Consider the following 22273-nt stretch of genomic DNA (forward strand, 5'->3'; position numbering starts at 1 on the left):
AGTTATAGAGCACCAGAAAGACAAACTTGAGAGCTTCACTCCAAAGTGATCAGTGATGCGAAGAGCAGTTGTTGTTTGAAGAGAGAAATATGATGGAAATAATAGATTGCAGCACCTAAATTCAGATTTTTTTTTAAAGAATTGAATGTGGATGTCTGGAAATGTGTTTTTTTTTCTGTCAGAATTTTGAACCTTATTGTTTTTCTTCCAACATCCCCAAGAGCTAACACACACACAGTAGGCACTCCAGAAAGCTTTGATGGTGATTGCTTTCCACCTCTCATCTTCCTCTATGCTTTTTTTTCTCTCTCTCCATATATATACACATTTCTTTTTCTTCTTCTTAATAAAAAAACAAACAAAAAAAAAAAAACAGCATTGCTCATATGAAAGGACTGCTCATCAGAATCACAGTGTGACACCCGAGCGAAGTCACACCTTCAAACCAAGATGACACAGCACACATCAGCGGAGACTTTAGTTAGTTATATAAAACACTGTCATTATTGCTAAGGCTCAGTAAGAGTCAGGTCATTCCTTCTGTTCTGTCCAGCATTTCCAATGAGTCTGTGAAACAAACAAACCAAAGGTGAGTGAAATAAAAATGTGGTGTTCTTTTTGCTTCAGATTGTTAAACATATGTAAATGTTTGGCTCCCAATTAAAAAATAATGATAGGCGATGTCTGGAGGAGAAGACTGTTGCTTCTGAGCTGAAGAATCCGGTGTCTTTCCGAGGTGTGCTGATTTCTCCCCTCCCGGCAGAGAAATGGTTGGGAAGTCCCTGATTGCTGGTCTGGTGGTCCTTCTGGTGGCTGCAGTGAGCCTGTTCCTGGGGGTGTTCATGGGTTTGGGGAAGAAAAACACACCTCCCACTTCAGACCACTTCTACTCAAAGGCCGCCGTGGCTGCTGATGCTGGAAAGTGCTCGGAAGTGGGGAGGTAAGACGACATATAGCAGATGCCGTGCTCTTCTGTGCGCGTCTTAGCTGTTAAGTGTATTCTCTTGTTTCCAGGGACATTCTGAGGAAAAACGGCTCTGCTGTGGATGCTTCAATCGCTGCCTTGCTGTGTGTTGGCCTTTTGAACGCTCACAGCATGGGCATCGGAGGAGGGCTCTTCTTTGTCATCTATAACGCTTCCACAGGTGAGCGTGCCTCATTAGTTAGAAATTGCCAGCACAGACAACCGAGGAGACGCTGATCAATCAGTCCTCGTTTTCTGCTCAACAGGAAAGGTGGAAACCATTGATGCGAGGGAGACTGCACCCATGAACGCCACTGAAGACATGTTTGGCAACAACACTAAGCTTTCTCGCACAGGTAGCACCTTGCTGTGCTCTGCTGGAGTATTTCCCGGGTGCTGATTGGCCAAATGTAGACCAGATTTCATTTAATTCTCAAAGGTTGTTGATGCTACCCAAGATCAAATAGGGATTTAGAGTCCATCAAGCTCTCGTCAGATGTTCTCACATTCTTAACAACCTTATTATACCTTCCTTTGCCCCCATTTAAAAGCTCTGGGACGAGAACACTTTAGCGATAGATATCTCACACTATCTTGATGTCTCTTAGCATGGTGGTCCCTCACTCAGAGAAGGGGTAGAAAGAGAGCTTGTGAAATTAAAATCAGTGGTACTGCTGTTTCTGCGTGACAGGTGGACTGTCCATAGCCATTCCGGGAGAGATCCGCGGTTATGAGATGGCACACAAAAGGCATGGCCGGCTGCCATGGAAGGAGCTGTTTGAGCCCAGCATTGCCTTGGCTCGTGACGGATTTCCGATTGGAAAAGCCCTGGCTCATGCAATCTTAAAAAGCAAGGATTCCATTCAAGGAGACGCCAACATGTGGTGAGGGTGATATTCTCATATCTGAATACTTAATAATACACTGTAAACCGAAAGAAATAGATATTTGGGGAAATGTGTTCACTTTAACTACAAGTTAGAGGAGAAAATACTATGCTTATGCCAGCATGTATTAAGCTACAGCCAGTAGCCTAATACATGTTGCAGTAGATATTCTTGGCTTATTAGACTATTCTTAGCTTAGTTCAGCATCAAACCAGAAACAGGGGAAAACAGTTGTCTGAATCTGCTGCTGCTGGAGGTAAAGCAACCCACCCAGCAGCACATCTAATGATAAATGCCTCATCATTACCTCAGAATCTGAGCCAAATAAATGGCTGACCCTGTTTATTTCACTGAAATAAAAAGTCTTCCTAGAGTCTACCATTTATATACTATATACTATTCTCTACTTTAGAGAATACAAGAATAAGAAGATGGAAATGAGCATAGCAGGTGTGCTTTAGCAGAAATGACAGAGGTACCAAAACCTAAATGAATCAAAATGTTAGATGGAAATAAAATATCTATAATAACTGTGCTTCATGTCAAACTGTGCCTTTATATATATATATATATATATATATCTTTTAAAAACACATTGTGAAAATTATTCAGATATTACTCAGTGGCTCTGTGTTTCTTTTCTACACCCTTATCTTGCTCTGATAATTGGGTGCATTGCTGTTTACCACAGCGGTTCTTTTTAAAGGTCTCAATTTCTACTTACAATGGCTTTAATATTCTTTAATACATGTTTTCTTTTCTTCCCTCTCTCAGCGAGGTCTTTTGTGATTCTCAGAGAAACATCCTGAAGGAGAATGATATTGTTAGATTCCCAAAGCTGGCTGAAACATACCAAAGAATAGCAGAAGAGGGGCCTGATGTGTTTTATAACGGGGCGATGGCACAGAACATTGTTGAGGACATCCAGGCGGCAGGTGCTCTGCTGTATCCTCATCCGCTGTTGTCTTCAGATGCTTCAGTTGTTACTCCTCCTATTGAATTCACAACGACACTTCTGTACTGGTTCCAGGTGGTATCATCACCCTGGAAGATTTGTTGGAGTACCAGCCCGTGCTGAATGAGAACCCTCTGAAGCTGAACGTCGGGGAATACACCATACATGTCCCAGATGCCCCCTCCAGTGGCCCTGTGCTGGCACTCATACTCAACATAGTGGATGGTGAGCAGCCTGGCTGAGTGTTTGTGCAGCCATGCAGAAGAGAGGATGTCAGGTTTCCCCAGGTCATCTCTAGAATGTTTCTTTCCCTTCTTTGGAAGCAGAAAACTGAGCTGCTGCTTAGTTCTGCCTGCCAAATTTAATTTACCATCAACACTCCATCTGTTCAGGCAGAGAATCATTAAGCCATGCTTCATAATAAAAGTGGCATCATTCATTTAAATTGAGCACTGAATGTGTTCATATAAGAAGTTGGAGGGGTGCGTGCCTGCACATTTATTCTATTTGTATTGCAGTTTTTAATAACATGCCATTGACTTTTAGCACAATAACAGAGAAGATCAGATCAGGCCAGTAAATTGTCATCTAACTGTCATTCGCTCCAGATGTATTTTTCCTGTGGATATATTGCAGGGTACAACTTCTCAGACACGAGCGTCTCTACAGCAGAGAAGAAAACTCTGACGTACCATCGCATTGTAGAGGCTTTTCGTTTTGCTTACGCCAAGAGGAGCAGATTGGGGGACCCTCGGTATCTCAACATTACTGATGTAAGGGCTCCAGCTATAATCCTCTTCATTCGTTTTTTGAGCATTTACGGCATAATTTTTCTCACTGTGGCCATAAAATTGTCTCCTGGAAACTCTTTAACTCTTAAACAGTCTGAAATGCCTGTTTTCTCCTCTTTAATTGATTTGTTTTGCTCCTTTCAGCTAATCCAAAACATGACCTCAGACTACTTTGCTGATGGCATAAGGAGCAAAATTACAGATGACACGACCCACCCAGACAGCTACTATGAGCCCGAGTATTTTGTTCCAGACAACCACGGGACAGCTCATCTGTCAGTCATTGCTGAGGATGGCAGTGCTGTGGCAGCAACCAGCACCATCAATCTATAGTGAGTTTCTCTGACAAGGCTGACATCAAGTCAGTAAATGTGCCTCTCAAAAGCCATGCATGTAAATGAACTGTCTTCACTACAATGTAGCGCACTGAGTGAAGGTTTAAAAAATGGCTTTATTTCCCCAGCTTTGGTTCAAAGGTCATGTCTCGATCTACTGGGATCATTTTTAATGATGAAATGGATGACTTCAGCTCTCCATACATGACCAATGGGTTTGGAATCCCCCCTTCACCCAACAACTTCATTCAACCAGGTGTGACTGAAATGAGTTATCACACTAGTACTTCTCTAATCCCCTGTGGGGCAGTGACCTTTAGACAGTGTTGATGGATATCAGTGTTTGCTAAATTAAGCCTCATGTTTTTCAAAGATAGATGGTGTTACTAGATTCTTCCTCTGGTTAGGATGATTCAGAGGAGGGCCTTTTACTCATCCTCAGTTTTGCTGCCATACAATAAGCTAATCGCCTCTCTCACTCTGTGGGTCACCGGCTTGTTGTAGTGTCTCAAATAGACTATGATGTGATTGAGCTGAGTTGTTGACATTCAGCATGACTTTGCTAAAACTATCAGGCAGTCAAATCCACCTTCTTTTTACAATCTGTTTCTAGGCAAAAGGCCGCTGTCTTCCATGTGTCCTACTATCATATTTGACCAAGAAAACCAAGTGAAGATGGTTGTAGGAGCATCCGGGGGCACAAAAATAACCACAGCCACAGCATTAGTAAGTCTAATTCATTCAAATGCATCACCCTCATGTTGACTTGGGAATGTGAAACCTCCCATACATGTTGTCATTTTTCTTACCTAAAAACAGGTAATCCTCAACTCCTTGTTTTTCAACTATGACCTAAAGAAAGCCGTGACAGAGCCACGACTTCACAATCAGCTTAATCCAAATATGACAGTAGTGGAGCAGGGCTTTGAAAAGGTGGGTCACACAGACAGCAACATAGCTTAGCAGTATTACAGTTGTATCATAAGCAAAGAATGTGCATGTATGAATGTACCATGCATGTGACCATTAGTGTACTATGACTATAAAAATTGCTGTGAAAACAGGATCAAGTACAAAAGTACAAAAATATGTGTGACAACGAGGATCCAACGACAGCAGAGTTGCAGTTTTTAAACCTCTTTTATTGACCACTTTTCCAAGGTGCAGCTTTCCAGCTGTCCTGCTTCTGTGGCACACACAGCCTCCTGAACAACATCTTTAACAGGGGACGCATGATTAGGTGATGAGGTCAGGTGTGTGAGTCAGCCTCCCCTGACAATACACCCTGAACCCACTGCTCCACTCCTGCAGCTGAGCCACAAACCACACCCCACCGCAATGTTTATGCATATTTTGTAGAATGAATTTGCTGTGCTCATACTTAGATTGTATATTGTTTACAATAGTTGTTTATTGTTTTAGAGTGCAGCATTTTGCTACTTAGCTGAGTGTAGTGGGAAGTATAAAAGAATGTAGTATAGTATAAGTATATAGTATGTAGTATAAGTATAATATAAAAGAATGAATCTTTGACTTGAAAAACAAAGTTCAAAACAAAAGGGTCACTAGAGCTATAACAAATCCTCCTCATGCTAGAACGTGTGTACTGATTTTCACGACACTTCTTTAAAAAGTTTTTTTTTAGCCTTAAAAGAGTGAAAACAATTCATTTCAATTACATTTATCGAATCCTTTTTAAATAAAGAACCAAAAAACAAAAACAGCCTCCTCAAGGTGCTTTATATTGTAAGGTAAAGATCCCACAATGATACAGAAAAACTCTCAATAATCTGACAACCCTCTATGACCAAGCACTTGGTGACAGCTGGATGAAAAATCTGCCTTTTAACAGGAAGAAACATGCAGGAGAGCCAGACTCAGGGAGGGACAACCATCTGCTATGACCGGTTTGGGGTGAGGGGAGCAAGGCTGGGCAAAAGACACACTATGAAAGAGAGCCAGTAGATTAATAACAACTAATGATTAGAAGTGAGTGAACAAGAAACCCTCCATTCATTGTGGAAGCCCTCAGCAGCCTAGGCCTATTACAGCATAACTATAAGCTTTATCAAAATGGAAAGTTTTAAGCCTAATCTTAGAGGTACAGAAGTTTTCTGTTTCATGAATCCAAACTCACCCATATGGAAAAGATATATATAAATATTTTAAAGTTTTTATCTGTCTTGTATGAAACTTGTATGAAAAGCATACAAGAGTGAAAACACATATAAGATCCCTTGAAAAATCATATAATGAAACTATGTTTTGTATACTTACTAAAAAAATATATGAAAGTAATGAGAAAGTGGCCACTTTCATGAGTAAATCATATATGTTTTTACTATTTCTTTTCCATATGGGCAGAGCTGGTTCCACTGAAGCTCACCCTGAGACAAGATGTTATGATATCACAAATGTTACTGAAATGCAATACGCTATACTGCCCATAGTATTTACTCACCCATCCAAATAATTAAATTCCAGTTCCAATCATTTTCATGGTCACAGGTATATAAAACTGAGCTCCTAGGCATGTAGACTTCTTCAACAAGCATTTGTGAAAGAATGGGTGGCTCTCAGGAAGTCACTGAATTTCAGTGTGGTACCATTATAAGATGTTTCCTGTGCAACAAATCCAGTTGTAAAATTTCCTTGCTACTAAATATTCCACAGTTAATTGTTAGTGGTATTATAACACAGTGAAGTGACTGGGAGCAACAGCAGCTCAGTCACAAAGGAGTATGTCACATAAAACCACAGAGCAGGATCACCGGATGAAGAAAGTGCATAGAGGTTGCGAACTTTCTGCAGAGTCAGTTGCTACAGACCTATAGACTTCATGTGACCTTTAGATTAGCTCAAGAACAGTGTGTAGAGAGCTTCATGAAATGGGTTAACATGGCCGAGCAGCTGCATGCAAGCCTTACATCACCAAATGCAAGGCAGAGTGTTGAATGCAGTGATATAAAGCATGCCAACACTGGACTCTAGAGCAGTGAAGAAGTGTTCTCTATATATATGTTCTCTATAAATAATACCACTCATTGTATCTGGTTAGAGACCACGTTTCTAAGATTTTTAGGGCCAAATAACAACAATTTTATCTGAATTTAGCACCAGAGGTCATTCAGACCTTTAGGTCTCTATGATATTCCTTCAATGTGGTGTCTCGCATTTGCCTTCATGGATAGATAAAGCTGGGTATCATGTGCATAGCAAGGAAAATGTATGCTATGCCTTCTCATAATGTTACAAAATGGAAGCCTATATGATGTAAACAGACTTGATCCCAGCACAGAACCTTGTGGGACACCAAAATTAACATTGGTGTCTAAGGAGGAATCCCTCCCTACCTACAGCACACTATAATCTCTGTAATAAAATATTATGGTCATCAGTATGAAATGCTGCATTGAAGTCAAGCAGGACAAGAGTCCACTGTCACAGGCAATAAAAGGATCCTTTGTACAGAAGCTAGCACTCTTTGTGTACTGTGACGAGCAGATGACACTTGCCAGCACAGACTGATCATATCTGAGATTGAAGCATTAATTAACGGTAAGACTTCTTTGAGCAGTCTTAATGGGTCCTAATAGACAGGTCGATGATTTTTAGGAAGCAATTATTGAAATTAACTCAGAAAGATCAATCAGAGTCCTTTTTAAAAAACAAAAACAAATAGAGCAACAAACTCGTTGTTAATCAGATGCCATTTCTCTGCCAGTTACGTACTTTAAATTGTGCATTTGTGAGTTACACCAGGGAGTCAAGCGCTTGTGATTTGATGCTTTCTTTTTTTTTTTAAGAGGAACCACACTATCTAGGGTTGTATGCTGTGAGGATGTTACACTTATAAGAAAATAATCAACCACTGTGGGAGCAAAGTTTGGGTAGCTGCTCTGTACTGTGTTGGCACACGGTGTTGAAGATATTAAACTTAGTTACGGCAGTTAATGTCGATACAGTCAAATGTCCAGTTTCTGTGCCACATGTCAGAGTAAGATCAAAAGTATGGTTAAAGAGTGAGTGGTCTCATTAACATTTTGAGAGAATAGATTAAATGCTGTGTTGAGGCAGTCATTTTTACAGTTTACATGGATGTTAAAATCACCCACTACAATTGAACTGACAAAACCAAACAGTTGAACCAAAACAGATAAAAACACTGGCAAATTGGATAGAATGGATGGGGAGATGGATGAAATTTAACAAAAAATAAAAATGTTTTTTTTAATTTTTTTTTTATTAGAGTGTAGGTTAGGAGTCAGGTTTTCAAATGAATTAAAACTCTGTCTCCATCTTTGGTTGATTAAGAAGCTAGAGTGAAAGATTGTTGCTACTCCTCTGTTCCCACCTCCGAGGATTCTGACCGTTAAGATGACTCAGGCATGAAAGTGTTCGATTTTTTATTTCCTTCTTTCTGTGAGGCCTTCAGTTTCCCTAAATTGGCAATTGGTCATCAGACCTTGATCCAGACCTTGTACTGAAAGAAAAGCCATAACATCACCAGAGTTACAAGGATTCATCCTCTGGACACATTGAAGGTCTACACATTTTTAGACATCCCTTTAGCAGGGTTAAAAACACATAGCAATGAGATTTGATAATAAGGAAAGGGAATCAAGTGTTTCTTTATATATTACTTATCTCAACCAAGTTTTAGATTTATGCACATTGACTTTTACACATGTGCCAGCAGTCAGGAAGGTAAAAAATAATTCCACATGTGTTCTATGCATTACAAAGCCAAAACTCCTGCACAAGACTATTTCTCTATGTTTTTGTATGTGTGGTGGAACTATGCCAGAGTGTCCTGGAGGGTCTGGTCCAGAAGAACCATGTAACGCAGCTGCTAAGGACTCCAGACTCGGTGGTCCAGGCTGTGGTGCGGCAGGGAGAGCGTCTCTGTGCAGAGTCTGACCCCAGGAAAGGAGGCTATCCTGCGGGATACTGAGCATTGCTGCAATTTCTTCTCAGCTCCCCTCAGCGGGACAGTCTCCTCAAAGACACTTGGACAGAATCACAATGAGACGGTGTCTGCACTGAAGACTTAAGCATTATTTAAGCTACGGAGACACAGCCACTGCGCCTTCTCTGAGATTAATTTAATCAAACATGGAAATTAACTCCACTTCAATACCTCTTTTACTCAATTATTTAACATCACTTCATTTCTTTTTTTTGGCATTAATTTTGTGTTCTGAAGTAAAATGAGAGGTTGTATCTAGTTTGACTCTTGTATCATCACTACTGGATACTGGTCAGGGTTGTATTTGAGAACTGAAGCAGAAACCATTTGAACATTCATTTCAGTTCATGTATGACACATCATTATTATAAACATCCAAATATAAACCAACGCTGGGAATGTCATATTAAGAAATGTTCATAGGTTTCAACAACAAGTTGGAGGTTGTCCGCGAGGTAATATCATTTCTTTTGTAAGGAAAAACTCTTGTTAATACCTGGACAGTTTGTTTGGAAAAGGAGGGTTTGTTTATGTGAAACTGGTAAGGGAAAATAAAGAAGCATGAGTTAAAAAAAAAAAAAAACAGCTGCAAGCAGGTATACCATGAAGACATCTCAGGTTGTTTGCCTGTTTTACTCGAATGTCTGCCCACATTTTTCTCCTGACGTAAGCTGATCCTGAAATGGACACTATTCAAAAGGAAACTGCCCGTGTTGTTTTCTACCGTGACACTATCACTTCTGAATTGTAAATGTTTAATATCGAGTAGAGGTTAAGTCGATGTATAGTGTATTCTGAAAAATACATTTGCAGATATATTTTTCTAAACATGCATTGTTCATATGCCATGTTTGTTGCCATGCTTGTTATTAAACATTTTGAACAAAGATGTTATATTTTACCACAGAAGCTGTGCTATTTCTGAACCGGGATATTTGGCAAGAAATCTGAGGTTAGTGAGAGTTTGTTTTCCAGAGCATGGATTCAATGTCAGAATGACCCAAAATTCAATGTTACTCAGATTCTGTCTGTCTGTATACCAGCGCTATCATCAATTCTTTTTCATTTTTAACCTCCTAAGACCTGAACTCAGTATAATGTCCTCGTAAGTGGATATCAGGCCCTTGCAGAGAAAATTTAAGTATTTTGTGGACATCACCCAAAATGTGATGTCCACATATGTGGATGCCAGGTCCTAGGAGGTTAATAAATCAATTTAAAAAAACAAAACAAACAACAACCATTAATATCCAGACCTGAAGAAAACTACTATAAGCACACAGAGCTATAATGTTGTTTTTTAGCTAAATACCAATCATACATAATGTGAGCGAGATAGAATGTTTACGCTTCTCTTGGTGCATTATACTAATATAATAACATCTGCCAAAAACAAACAACAATTACAGCTGAACCTCATAGAAATGTCAGTAGTTACAGAGGTTACAAACAAATTCAAGTACTTTGCCTAAGTTAAGAGTTACTGAACCATCGTAATGGAAAATATGTTTTAATGCCAAATGTTGGGAAAATTATCAGTAGTTGTTGACAAATTTTACTATGAAGCTCACAGTGAAACAAGAATGACTGTGATGGCAACAAATATCTGCCAGCTTCTTCCAGCTGCTCAGACTTTTCAGTCTGAAATTCTGGACTAACTGAACAGCCGTTTTTAAAGTCATTCGATTACAGCAGCCTAATAAACCATAGACTCAATATAAAAGACTGACACTATGTTGTCACCCATTGGTTTTGGAGAGAGCCTCAGTGTTGGTGTTGTTAGCGCAATTTGGTGGGGCAGAATTTACCATTTGAGCACAAATGGGTGTATGTTATTAGCTAGCACTAGCAAACTTGGCTAGCAAGCTGCTTCCACAGATTCTATTGGTGCATTCACACCAAATGTAAAGCAACATTATTTCAAAATGCAAACTCTGTGTAACAAGATTTTTTGATGTGAGATTGTGTGCAAGTGAAAATATTTCAGCTACAGCAAAAAGTTTGCTTAACACTGTGTTGCAACAATCCATCAGTTGGGATCCATCAGAGTCATGAAGAGTCTTCTGATGTTATTGATAATAAGAAAAGCAGGTAGAACTATAAGGTTCAATTTCTCTTTCAGATGGACAAAAAAACGAAACAAAAAACAAATAGCTAGGAGTATTTGCTCAGGCTCCTAGCAATTATACTCCTATGGTATAATTTGAAAAGCCTATGTGGCCTCATTGTCCAGTTATTGCATATTCAGGCCACACACCTGCCTGGTAAGCAGACAACAATACCCCAGCCTTATATGGCTGAGGAGTGAAAGAAAAGGACTTGGAGAGAAGTGAGTGAAATCACAGGATGGTAACAGTAAGGATAACAATTTGTGAAAAGAGGTTTCAGAAGCGTGATTCCAATTATCAGCTGTACTCTGCCTCACCCTGTGTCCTGTGAGGGGTGAATGTTTGAGGGTTTCCAACATGATGAAATACTAGTAGACAATGGGAAATTATACTTTGCATCTGGTGTGATTAACAGCACTGGTAAAATTTGGAATATCCTTCACAAACTTCTTGTATTGGTCTTTATATAGAAGCGGGAAGCAATGAAGTGAAAATACATTGTTACTGTACTTAAGTACAATCTTCAGGGATTTGTACTTTACTTGAGTTGTTATTTTTTCTATTTTTGTTTTATTTGCACACCTTCTTTGACTTGCTAGAAACCAACTAAAAACAGATGGGACAGTTGTGCTAAGACATTAAATGTCAATTGCATTATGGCTGTAGACTAATGACAACATCAGCCTTCAGATTGACTCCCTTTTGTCCTGACTTTAGCAATGAAATTTTGTCTCCCACTGGGAATAACATCTCCCAAGGTAATGGTGCAATCTTGAAAACAGAAAAAAAAGAAGCATTTTTGTTTTCGAGATAGCTTTCCATAATGGATGCTGGACCTGGAGTAATCTTGCAACCTGTATCAGCCACCCTGCATCTGCCTTCTTTAATGCCCTTCTGGGGGAGGCAAAGAAGTCAAAGCAAGAGAGTCACGGAAACTGCAAGTAAGACAAGTATGAACCTTAGACAGGCATTCACAAGATGGAAAGCACTCAGGGACTTGACAGGGCTCAAAAGCAACATTCAGTTAGATTATTTCCACTAGATCAGTAAGAAGCAAAACCTGCGAACTTATTAGCCTTGTACAGAGTGGGGGGAGGGGTGCAGGGACTGCTTTTATTGCCGTTTTATATATAACAGCTACACAAACTATGAATAGATACATTTTATACAATACACTATTAACTTGTTTACTTTAATCAGCAGAACACACACAATGAACAAAGATTAAAGGCTTAGTGGATCGGTTAGATACTTATTTTTTCCCTGTGTGGCTTTTAAGGCAAAGGACTGAAAATAACTCAAAAGGAGAAATGGCATCATTTTCTTATAAACAAGTTTTTTTTAAGGTCTATTAGCGTTACTTTTGTGAAATTTACCTTTATTCTTGGAGACAGCTCCGCTCTGACTGGGTAAAAAAGCATGCACTGAAATCCACATGCTACAAATCTCTATGATAACACAAACTGTCACTTTTTAAATTGAGGAACTGCTACATGAAGTCTACTCGGTGACACTTGCAATTATGCTAAACATGTAAATACATGTATTTTATGGCTCTGTGCCAATTACCACAGCACTGTGGTATTTGCATAGACAACAAGGCTGCCTTTACTAGAAATCTGTTTATCAACAGAAGTACAGGAAGACAAACACGCCACTTAAACTCATTCAACCGGAATTTTTGGGGTTCGAGCACAACGACTGAGAACCTTAGCGTGAGCATATTCCTCCTGCAGGTGTTTCCTGTGACTACTTTTGCCAGACCAAATGTAAATTAACCAAGATGAAGCCAATTATTTTCCTTAAGGAAGCACATGACACAATGAATGTATTACGCATCAGGCAGAACACATTAAATAATTTCCCCCAGGGATCAATAAAGTATTCTGTTTCTGATAAATCAACATAACTGCTGCAAACAATTCAGAAAAATGTGCCATTTATATACACAGTGTTGATATGATTTCCTAATATGGCCTTTGGCTTCATCAGTATTCCTCCTGCAAAATCAGGATCATCCACACTAGTGAATGCATTAATCTCGTCGCCAACTCTGATATTACCCTCATTCATCAAAACGCAGCGGGTGCATCGGGACGCCACGTGTCGGCTTTTGATCTAAACTTTTGACTTTTCTTTCTTTTCTTTTTAAACCTACACAGGTGCGTGACATGTACTTCTGTCAGACTAACTTGCTATGGTGGAAGGCATTAAAGCACATGTTATATTTAGGACCATCATTCAAATTCGCATATATCTGTAAGTAAACACACAATGGACACGTTCTTCTTGTACTGGAAACTCATTTTAATTCATGGCTGCTGTCATGTTACATTTTTAGTTATCATCCTGTTACTCCGTGCAAAATGTTTCACAAACACCTCTCTTTCAACACAGCCACAAATGAAATGTTTTAGTCTAGAAAACAGGACAGAGCCTCGGCACCATCTAGTGGTGAGTTGCAGTGATTCAGTTCAGTTTTTGTTGATGGGGCAGTGGGAGCAGTTTAGAGCCGCATGGAGACCGGCGGTGCTGGCGATTGCAGCTCCTGGTCCAATAGCCGGAAGAGCATGGCACTTTTGTTGCTCTCCAAGATTTGTCCCAGAGAGCGGTGGAGTTGAGCCTGCAGATAGTGCACGTCCCGCAGCCGCTCCTTACAGTTCAGCTGGGAGAAATAGGCGGCGGCCTCGTTTAGCGTGTCGAGAGCCGAAGCTGCTAAACACAAATCTGCTGGGACATAAACAGCAGTATGCAAATGTAGATGAAAACCATGCAGCATTATGAGCAGAGGACCAATATATGTGGTGAGGTGGTGTGTCAGGGGAGCAAACTGTTACCTGCTTGCCCTTGTCTGTTTGGCTTGAACCCAGCCACTGCCATCTGACAGCGGGCTGCCAGCAGCATGGCACGACCTTTGTCCATGACTGCTCTGTGGGCCAGAATAGGCTCGATGGCTTCATGCAGCACATTCAGAGCTTGCTCAGGAACCCCCAACATCAGCTGCAGAAACGAGAGACAACAAATGCAATAAATAAACCATGTGGGGGATTTTTGCATAAACGCAAGCTGGTATTTGCACAGCTAAGTGAAGTCTCTTTTAATGCTGCAGCTGACCTGAGTGAAGGCCAGGTGAAGGATGGTTTCCGAGGCCAGTGACTGGAGGTGGTGCTGTCTAGCCAGAGCCAAGGCCTGCAGGAGGACAGGAAGAGCTGTGGAGAAGCCAGACGACTCCCAGTGGAGCTCAGCAGTGGACAGCATCACTCTGAAAGAGACATAAAATGACTTTGTGTGATCTCTGAAGCATAAAGGTCAAAATACATTTATGTTGGGATCTTTATATCTTACAGGAGAACAGTTAAGACTTGCAACGGTGATGTATAGTTTGAACTTAATTCCTTTTAAACAAGTTTGATTGGACAAATAAAAATAAATGATAGTAGAATAAGTGCATTTACTCAAATTGAATGGAGCCGTAACGGTATGAGAAAACCGGGTCCTACCTGATAACCATCTCTGTACACTTAGCCTTCTCACAGCGAGCCTGCAGCTGCTGTAAGATGTGGTATGCTTCAGTGTTGCGGTTGAGAGCCTTCAGAACTTGAGCTTTCCTGTCACAGAGCACACAGTTATTGTGCAGCTCAAATAAAAAGTGTATAGGGCAGCATATGTTATAAGAAGGCCTGCAGATTCACTTATTTGAGTTACCTGTAAAGACCCTCTGTCTGATTTAATGCAGCGATAGCTGTGACTAGAGGCTCTGCCAAGTGATATTTCCCTTCATTCATATGTCTCTCAAACTGGATTTTCAGATCACACAGCATCCAGAGCTGCATTTGGGACACAGAAAAGTAATTTCATTACAGTGAAATTATACCATGAATTACAGAATAAATGAACTCTGTAATGTTTGTTTTACTAATTCTACACAGCCCAAGAAAGATTAAGTAAAACACTTGATCATTAGACTACAACATATAGTTAAACTTTGGGGATCAATCTGTCCAGTTAGGAAGCACACACCTTTGTGAATTCATTTCACCTGCTTTGGTGCAAATGAAAGAGGACTAGAGAGGAAACAATAAGACAACCTCCAAAAAGTGAATGCTGGGCAAACACCAATGAATGGGAACTGGCAGGTCTGCTACTGACACCCAGTTCTGTTCACAGATGAGATGAGGTTCACACCGAGTAATGTGTCAGACATGGAAAAGTCTGAAACACTGTGGTAAATGTTTCGATGCCTACAACATAATCTGAGAAGATAACAGGATAACAGTAACAGACAAGTCAGTTCCTGTTTACTCCGGCGAATACCAACTGAGCTGCATCGTTCTGGGCTGTGAGCACAAAGGACGTCAGGCCCTCAATCCACCCTCATGAAGTCCATTTGTGTCTGGTCAGAAACATGTGTGAAACATTGGTCCTGCTGCTGGGCTCATGCCTTTCTACCGCCCTGATCTACACTGCACTCCTAAACTCTGCAAATTGGGTTGTACCATCCTGGAGGAGCTAGACTACTTTTGCAACCTCAATGGACTGCGGGTATTGTGCCATGCTACTAACAGTGACAAGAAAAACAAAGCAAAGCTATAGAGGGGGGGGGAGAAAAAAAAATCCCACAAGAGGGAGAAAGAGAAAGCAATGGCCTGGGGCCACAACCGGCTAAACCATTCCCTTTTTGGGAATTCTTGCCTTTCCACTGCACCTGTTGCCACTTTCATTTTTACCAAAGCAGGTAAAGCGGGTTTGCACTGCTTTATTCTTCTTAACTGGACACACTGAAACCCCTGACGTATAAATTATTTTGTGTTTTACTGATGATTATTAGGTGTTACTTTAATATTTTGGTAGTGTATTACATCTAAGTCAAAACAACGTGTACAATTCTGAAACAATTCTGAAAGTGACACACATGGTAATTAGTTTGCTATTTGACACAAGGAAGCAAAATATAATTATCACAGGGAAAACAATCCTCCACATGAACCACTGTTAAAAATCAGAGTAACTACATCTGCCTCTCCGCTTTAGGCTAGACTCAAATTATTAATGCGGGTTGGTGAAGTTCATCCAACTTTAAATCTCATATTTAATGGTAAAGCTGAGAAGCTGAAAGAACATAATCATTTCCCTTTTTTGTTTCCAAAGCACAGACTACATAAAAAAGATGGAGGTAGTCACCATAACACCATCATAAACCAGACGTGACAAGTGACTGAGAAATCAAAGAACACTGCAGGCACCTAACACGAGGAAGCCCACCCTAAAGCATACTCAGCTTTATCACCCTCTCTTACACTAAAGGGGATAAACTGCAAGGAAATCTCATTATATTGAGAAAGACTTGAAACTGGCAAATGCATTCTATAAACAAACCATGATAGTGTTTAATGAAGTCACAGATCAAGTGAGCCAAAGAGATATTTTCCCCACAGATATAAATACAATCACCCCCCCCCCCCCAGAAGTCGCCACCTCCTGTGGGCTCATTTGAAAGAATACAGGCATTTTTCTGCCCATGTTCACCTTTCACGTACAACCTTTTATGTACAAAGTAGCGAGTAAACGTGTGATACGTGTCAGTTATTTTCGAGAATATAAAAATATCTAACAAGGCTTTGGAACAAGTTTTTCTGGGTCTGAAAACTTAAAACTCTTATTTTTCGACTTTGTCCTCTTTGTAGTTACTGCACTGATACGCTGAGAAGCACAGTGTGTTTCAGAAAATGTACCTTGGCATGCTGTGTGTGAGGAGGAAACTGTTCTTTCAGATGCAGAATAATCTCTGAAACGACACCGTACAGGCCCTGCAACACAAGCAGAGGTAGATGGGATCGTGAGTTACGTTTTGAACTACAGCCAAGAACACGAAAGCAGACCTGGTCAATTTTTCTTTAATGTCTAAGATACGCAACAGCAGGGCAGACAGCAGGCAGACTAGATGAAATCAAACACGTTACCTGCTCAGCGTGTAGCTCGGCCAGGTGACAGAGGACCACAGCGAAGCCCTCTGTGTTGTTCTGCTGGACCCCGAAGTTAACTGGCTCAAGACTGCTCATGTTGAGAAGCAGCTGGGCCTGCTGCAGAGACATCGTGCTGCAGGAGACACAGGAGGCCACATTAATTACTTACAAAAAAACCCACGTTTTTCTGCACTTGAAAAGTCGAACTTGTGTGGGAGATGTCTGGCTGTCCATGCTATTGCTATTAATGCTATTAATCCATGCGTACAACATCAGGCATTTCAGCCACTTCACTGATTTGATTTGATATGAATGGTTAAGAAGCTGCAGTGTTAGTATGCAGTCAAAAGTGAGCAGAAGTGGCAACTGTGTGTTACGGTGGCAGAGTGAAGAGCCTGACCTCTTTCCATACATCCTCCATATGGAAGTCGTCTGAGCCAGGCTGATCTCGATCAGCTCCGACAGACTGTGCTTCCAGTGAAGAATGTCTGTGTCCTTCAGGGCATCCATCAGCTTGTGTGCCGTTTTACCCTGTGTTGCCCCCTGCTGGACCAATGACTGAATGCCCAGAGATGCCAAATACTGTAAATGGAGAGGATTAATAACATTTTAAAATCTAATAATAAGTCAATTTCAGTGAGCAAATATAATATTTTGCTGCTCGTATGTTATCCAATTATTTTCTGCATAGCATTCTCTGAGAAATTTACATGCTTATGAAAATTGGGCCAAAGAAATTTACAAATAATAAAGATCCAAATCACTTTAATAGAGGAATTCATATGTGACACCTCATGTTGCACTCACTGGCAGGCAGAAATGGGCAGCCATTTTTACTGAATCCTCGGTTAGCACAGTGCTGTCAGAACCCTTCATCTGTTCCAGTGTGTAGAGCCAACTCTGATGGAGGAGAGCGTGTTAGATTCAGACGTAATTAACAATCCATCATGGCACAACCACTGAAGTGAAGATAATGAAGTGGGAACTGTTGTACCAGACAGTGCTGCAAGCACACATGATCATTGGACTCCTGGGCAATCCGGATAGCCTCCTGTAGAGCCAGATCAGCCTGTTGACTAACAGGAGAGAAAAGGGAAAAAATCTCTTTTTTATTCTTTTCTATGGAACTTGTCCACGTACTTGGACTCCTCCAACTCCTCCATTAGTACTCACTAATGGCCAAAGCGACAGTGCAAGCTTGCCAAGTTAAGAGCAGCGTAGCGGAGACTTCGACCATAGCCCTCGTCCCCATTGCTCTTTCCGTCATTTCCAGACAAGATGAGTCGATCAAAATAATGCAAGAGACTGTGGGCTGACAGGAAGATGTCCTGGACTCTCATGCTGTTCAAGTAGTTCAGATAATGCTGAGGAGCGAGAGAGAGAGAAAAGAGAGCTAATGAAGGAGACACCAACCCGCTGACTGATCTGTTTATATAGTAAGGAAAAGTTAAGGAGATGAACTTTACCGCTTCAGCAAAGTCAGGATTAAACTTCAGCATGTTGTTGAGCTCTTCCTGCAGAGCAGCAGGCTTTAGAGCTTTATTCTCATCATTCTTGAGTAGGTATGCCTGCAGAAAGTTTAAACATGGTGTCTGTAAATACTATAACTGAATTTTTAAAATGTATTTATTTCATTAAATTTGTTGATATGAAGACTCTAAAGCTGTATACACATTGGTAGCAGATTGCAGCGATGATGAGACCACAGAAAGTGAACGATGCTTGACGACTTAAAGTAATCGTGGTTGAAAAATCAGAATCAGAAAGGGTTTTATTGCCAAATGTTGAGTGGGTTTACAACATTAGGAAATTGCTGCGGTGCTTCAGTGCAAACATACTGTTATAAATTAAGCTTAAATAGACATGAAAATAAAAATGAGAATATGCTGATATGCTGGTAACGTGAAGTGGGTGGGGCCCACAATAAACTATTCTCACCTACCAGACGACTACCAATGACAGTGAAGAATACTGTTGATTGATATATGACCTGCTAGCAAATACATTAAAGCGTCACCTATGCAACTGGAACTTGGACTGTGTGCAAGTAACCAGCAATCATGTTCAAGGAAATGTGCAAATAGCTTCCAGTATGTACAAAGGTTTAGAGTCCCACCTTAAAGTGGACATGAAACACTGCATGTCTTAACTAATTTGCACCATGGAGCCCTGCTCTAAAAAACTATCATAGCTTTAACTTTGTTTTTAAGAGCATGCTTAGCGCCATCTAGTGCCAGTGCAGAACATGACATCACTGGCTTGGTTGATTGCTGCTAAGAGATTTAGATTAGTTTATGCTAGCTACAAACATAAATCAGCAAATCAACACATCCAAGCATGACTAACAGGTGGATTTTCCTGTTTCAGCCAAACAAAAAAAAGTAACTTTCAACAGTTATTTCTCAAATTTGGCTTCACAGACAGAGCTAAATCTAATGCAGTTTTTAGAGTAGGGCTTAATTTAGCGTTCATACATGTAGTGTTTCATGTCCACTTATAATCAACACTCACCTGTCTAGCAAGAAAGTACTCTGCTTGTTTTTGTGAGAGGGGACCTCTGCTTGGAGTATTGTCACTTCTGCAACACAAATTAGGAGGTGGCGCCAATCAAAAACAACAATGGCAAAATATTTCAGGTCAGCTGAAACACTGGTGCATATTTCACTCACTGAAGCTCTGACTCGTGCAGTGGAGTGTCCAGCTCCTCCTTGTCCACTCTGTCACCTACAGTATCCTCAATGCTGGTCAGGTCCATCTCCGAGTCGTCTGCGACCAAGGCCGGCACCTGGCCGTCCATAGGCTTGGCATAGTGACTGTGGTAGTAGTGCTGCAGGGATTTGTACAGCTTGTAAACCTGACTGAAAGAAAGCTTGTTGTAGGCCAGAAGCATGTGTCGCATAAAAAGACCTGAAAAGGGGTGAAAATATTGTTTAATACAATACTTTTCAATTTTAACAATTCTCAAATCAGACTTCCACTGAGTTATAATCAGGACTGCAATAAGGTGCAAATTACTCACCTACTACACTGGTTTTGTAAGCTTCGGTATCAAAAGCTGTGAATGGAGTGGGAAGAGTAGAAAAGAAGTACTCCATGTCTTTCAGCTCTCCATCTGCCATTTCATGGAGCCTTTAAAGGAGAAACAACACCGTGATTGACTACAACATCAACATTTAAACGTTATTGTGTTTTAATATTACACCAAGGGAAGTGAAATCTAAGGCCTAGGGACCAGAATTTAAATGGCAAAGACTGCAGTCCAGCCCAATGGATGGCTTTGGAATATGTGAAAGAGGGCACAAATTTGGGACTTTTAACTGTATTTTTCTAATTTTTATAGCTTTTCCTACAGATAAAAAACCTCAGCAATGGCCTTTCATATTAAACCAAAAGTAATGATATAACAGATAAAGAGAAAAAAATCCTGTTTATTTCATTATCCACTTTTGAATATTTTCTTTCTTTCTTTTGTATTTCCTACAATGAGCCACAATAAAAATGATTTTTTCTATGGCTTAACAAATCCTCTCTTTTGTATATTTACAAGACCATCTGGTCAATGAGCTACCAGGCCTTATTCTTCCACTTTACAGATTTATTTCTTGCAATTAAAGCCAACAGAATTGTGCTTACAGATTTCTTTTAATTTAATAGAACATTCCTAAATCATGTTGAAAAATTGAGCGCTACTGCTAAAATTGCTCTTCTTTCCTTATAGTGAGATATATCGGGGATAAAAATTCCGTTAAACTTCTTTACACTGCCCACTTAGATCAAAATTAGCTAATATATGGCCAACACTACAAATTGAGTTGGACACTGGCGTGTAGATTTTTCCATGTGAACTTAAAGCATCGTCTTTTTTCTTTCACAAATGGTAGAATGAAATCAAATGGGATAAAAATCGATTTCTACCTCAGTTTGACAGCATATGCAGTCTGTGGACAACACTCCTCCACAGTCTTGAGGAACTGGCCGAGAGTCAGGTCTGGACCCTGGTAGATCACAGTGAGCCAAGGTAAACAATGCAACAAGGTGGATAGGTTCAAGGGTAGTTTTAGTTTCCGACATTCATAAAAACCAACCTGCTGTAGAGGGAGGATGAGCTTGTTAAGTCGCCTTCTCTCTGGCAGTGTTATCTTGGAGGCAGTCATTTCATACAGCAACGCTAACACGGAGATTTTATACGGAGTCACCCAGTCTTTAATGCCAAACACGTTAGCATGGACGACCCCGTTCGTCATCATGGGATTAAAATACAAACTTTCGTGCACACTCGCCATCTTCAAAGCGTTCACATCGATTCTGACGTGCGCTCGGTCAGCATTTAACAGAGAGGAATTTTAACGACAGTCGGCAGCTGCACATCACAGCGGCGGTGACTAGCTAGTTAGCCAGCAACCGGGCGTACTGAGTTAATGTAACGCTAGCTAAGTCGTTTGAAAAGTAAAAATACATCAGAGCCTATGCACGGCTAGCCTGCAGATGTTTTGTCTTATGAGTAAATTTGGCGTATTTTAAACGTGTTAAAAATATTTTCCCTCTCTGCTTTCAAACCGCCCTCCTTCTGTCGCCTTAAAAATACGTCATAGAAACTGCATTTTTTTTTTTACATAAAACTTTATTTTCATGTTTCAAGGAAGGCTATGGCGGCAGTGACAAAACGGGAAATAATGGCGTTAAAGGAACAACTCTGAGCACAGACAACAATACACATACGCGCATACGTGGTGCCGTTTGATTTTTGCAGCTATTCTCGTAACTGTAGCCTGAAGGACATCTTCGCTTTCACAGTCACCTGAAGGGATCATTATGACTCTACACTGCCCCCTGTGGTAACAATATGCATCTTTTTTCATATGTTATAGGGTCTTGGTAGTTGAATTCGGATCCCCGGGGCTAAGAAAAACTTTTCAAAGTGAAATATGGAATATTATAGTATTTTAAATTTGAATAAGTCTTGGGAATTCTGCCAAAGGCGACAGGAGTGACTACACACAAAAACACAAAGAAGTCAAATTCAAATAGGGGAGGTGTGTGACATATACTGCTTTACCGTTAAAGAGGATACATTATGTCAGATACTTTCTCTGTACATTAAAAAAAACATATTAAATTTAGTCACAGATTTCCAGTCTGACTATAGTACTGAACAAAAATGCTCATTTGTTTATATTTGGCTAGCAAGGAGCCAGAGCAAGGAATAATTCTTTAAAGCTGGACATTGGTTGGTTTTTCACTCATTTTCAGTTCAGTTCTGTGACCATTTTCAGAGGAATATGTGTATGTTTTTCTATGTTT

The 22273-nt window shown here is 40.4% G+C and overlaps 2 protein-coding genes across 3 annotated transcripts; one reads left to right on the top strand and one right to left on the bottom strand.

Annotated features, from left to right (window-relative positions):
- Positions 1 to 679: 679 nt before the first annotated feature.
- Positions 680 to 9675, top strand: LOC147317019 (glutathione hydrolase 1 proenzyme-like). The gene is made up of 12 exons (XM_086312856.1): positions 680 to 940; positions 1015 to 1145; positions 1231 to 1320; positions 1656 to 1848; positions 2626 to 2786; positions 2882 to 3031; positions 3443 to 3579; positions 3742 to 3929; positions 4061 to 4188; positions 4546 to 4658; positions 4752 to 4865; positions 8740 to 9675. The coding sequence occupies exons 1-12, from the start codon at positions 768 to 770 to the stop codon at positions 8884 to 8886; spliced, it is 1725 nt and encodes a 574-aa protein (XP_086168982.1). The 5' UTR covers positions 680 to 767; the 3' UTR covers positions 8887 to 9675.
- A 3617-nt stretch (positions 9676 to 13292) lies between these two features.
- On the bottom strand, positions 13293 to 21623 carry anapc5 (anaphase promoting complex subunit 5). Of its 2 annotated transcripts, none has more exons than XM_086313584.1 (17): positions 21058 to 21623; positions 20888 to 20967; positions 19992 to 20101; positions 19642 to 19879; positions 19484 to 19550; positions 18439 to 18540; positions 18146 to 18336; positions 17967 to 18048; positions 17780 to 17872; positions 17373 to 17554; positions 16970 to 17105; positions 16742 to 16816; positions 14715 to 14836; positions 14510 to 14617; positions 14124 to 14271; positions 13847 to 14009; positions 13293 to 13739 (listed from the first exon to the last, which is right to left on the bottom strand). In XM_086313584.1, the coding sequence occupies exons 1-17, from the start codon at positions 21253 to 21255 to the stop codon at positions 13516 to 13518; spliced, it is 2319 nt and encodes a 772-aa protein (XP_086169710.1). In that variant the 5' UTR covers positions 21256 to 21623; the 3' UTR covers positions 13293 to 13515. The 2 variants fall into 2 exon arrangements, with proteins under 2 accessions (XP_086169710.1, XP_086169711.1); XM_086313585.1 differs by having other exon boundaries at positions 13293 to 13736; positions 21058 to 21608.
- Positions 21624 to 22273: the final 650 nt, after the last annotated feature.

Source organism: Aulonocara sp. 'chitande type north' Nkhata Bay, linkage group LG12 (genome assembly GCF_057382095.1).
Source record: "Aulonocara sp. 'chitande type north' Nkhata Bay isolate Kocher_YH1m ecotype deep benthic linkage group LG12, A_spYH_male_GT1.1, whole genome shotgun sequence".
Lineage (NCBI taxonomy): Eukaryota > Metazoa > Chordata > Actinopteri > Cichliformes > Cichlidae > Aulonocara > Aulonocara sp. 'chitande type north' Nkhata Bay.

Coding starts and splice junctions, on each gene's coding strand:
- LOC147317019 (XM_086312856.1), top strand. CDS start 768: ATGGTTGGGAAGTCCCTGATTGCTGGTCTGGTGGTCCTTCTGGTGGCT. Junction 1,849..2,625: donor CAAGGAGACGCCAACATGTG/GTGAGGGTGATA, acceptor TCCCTCTCTCAG/CGAGGTCTTTTGTGATTCTC. Junction 3,580..3,741: donor GGTATCTCAACATTACTGAT/GTAAGGGCTCCA, acceptor TGCTCCTTTCAG/CTAATCCAAAACATGACCTC.
- anapc5 (XM_086313584.1), bottom strand. CDS start 21,255: ATGGCGAGTGTGCACGAAAGTTTGTATTTTAATCCCATGATGACGAAC. Junction 18,049..18,145: donor CACTGTCGCTTTGGCCATTA/GTGAGTACTAAT, acceptor CTCTCCTGTTAG/TCAACAGGCTGATCTGGCTC. Junction 17,106..17,372: donor TGGAGGATGTATGGAAAGAG/GTCAGGCTCTTC, acceptor TGTCTCCTGCAG/CACGATGTCTCTGCAGCAGG.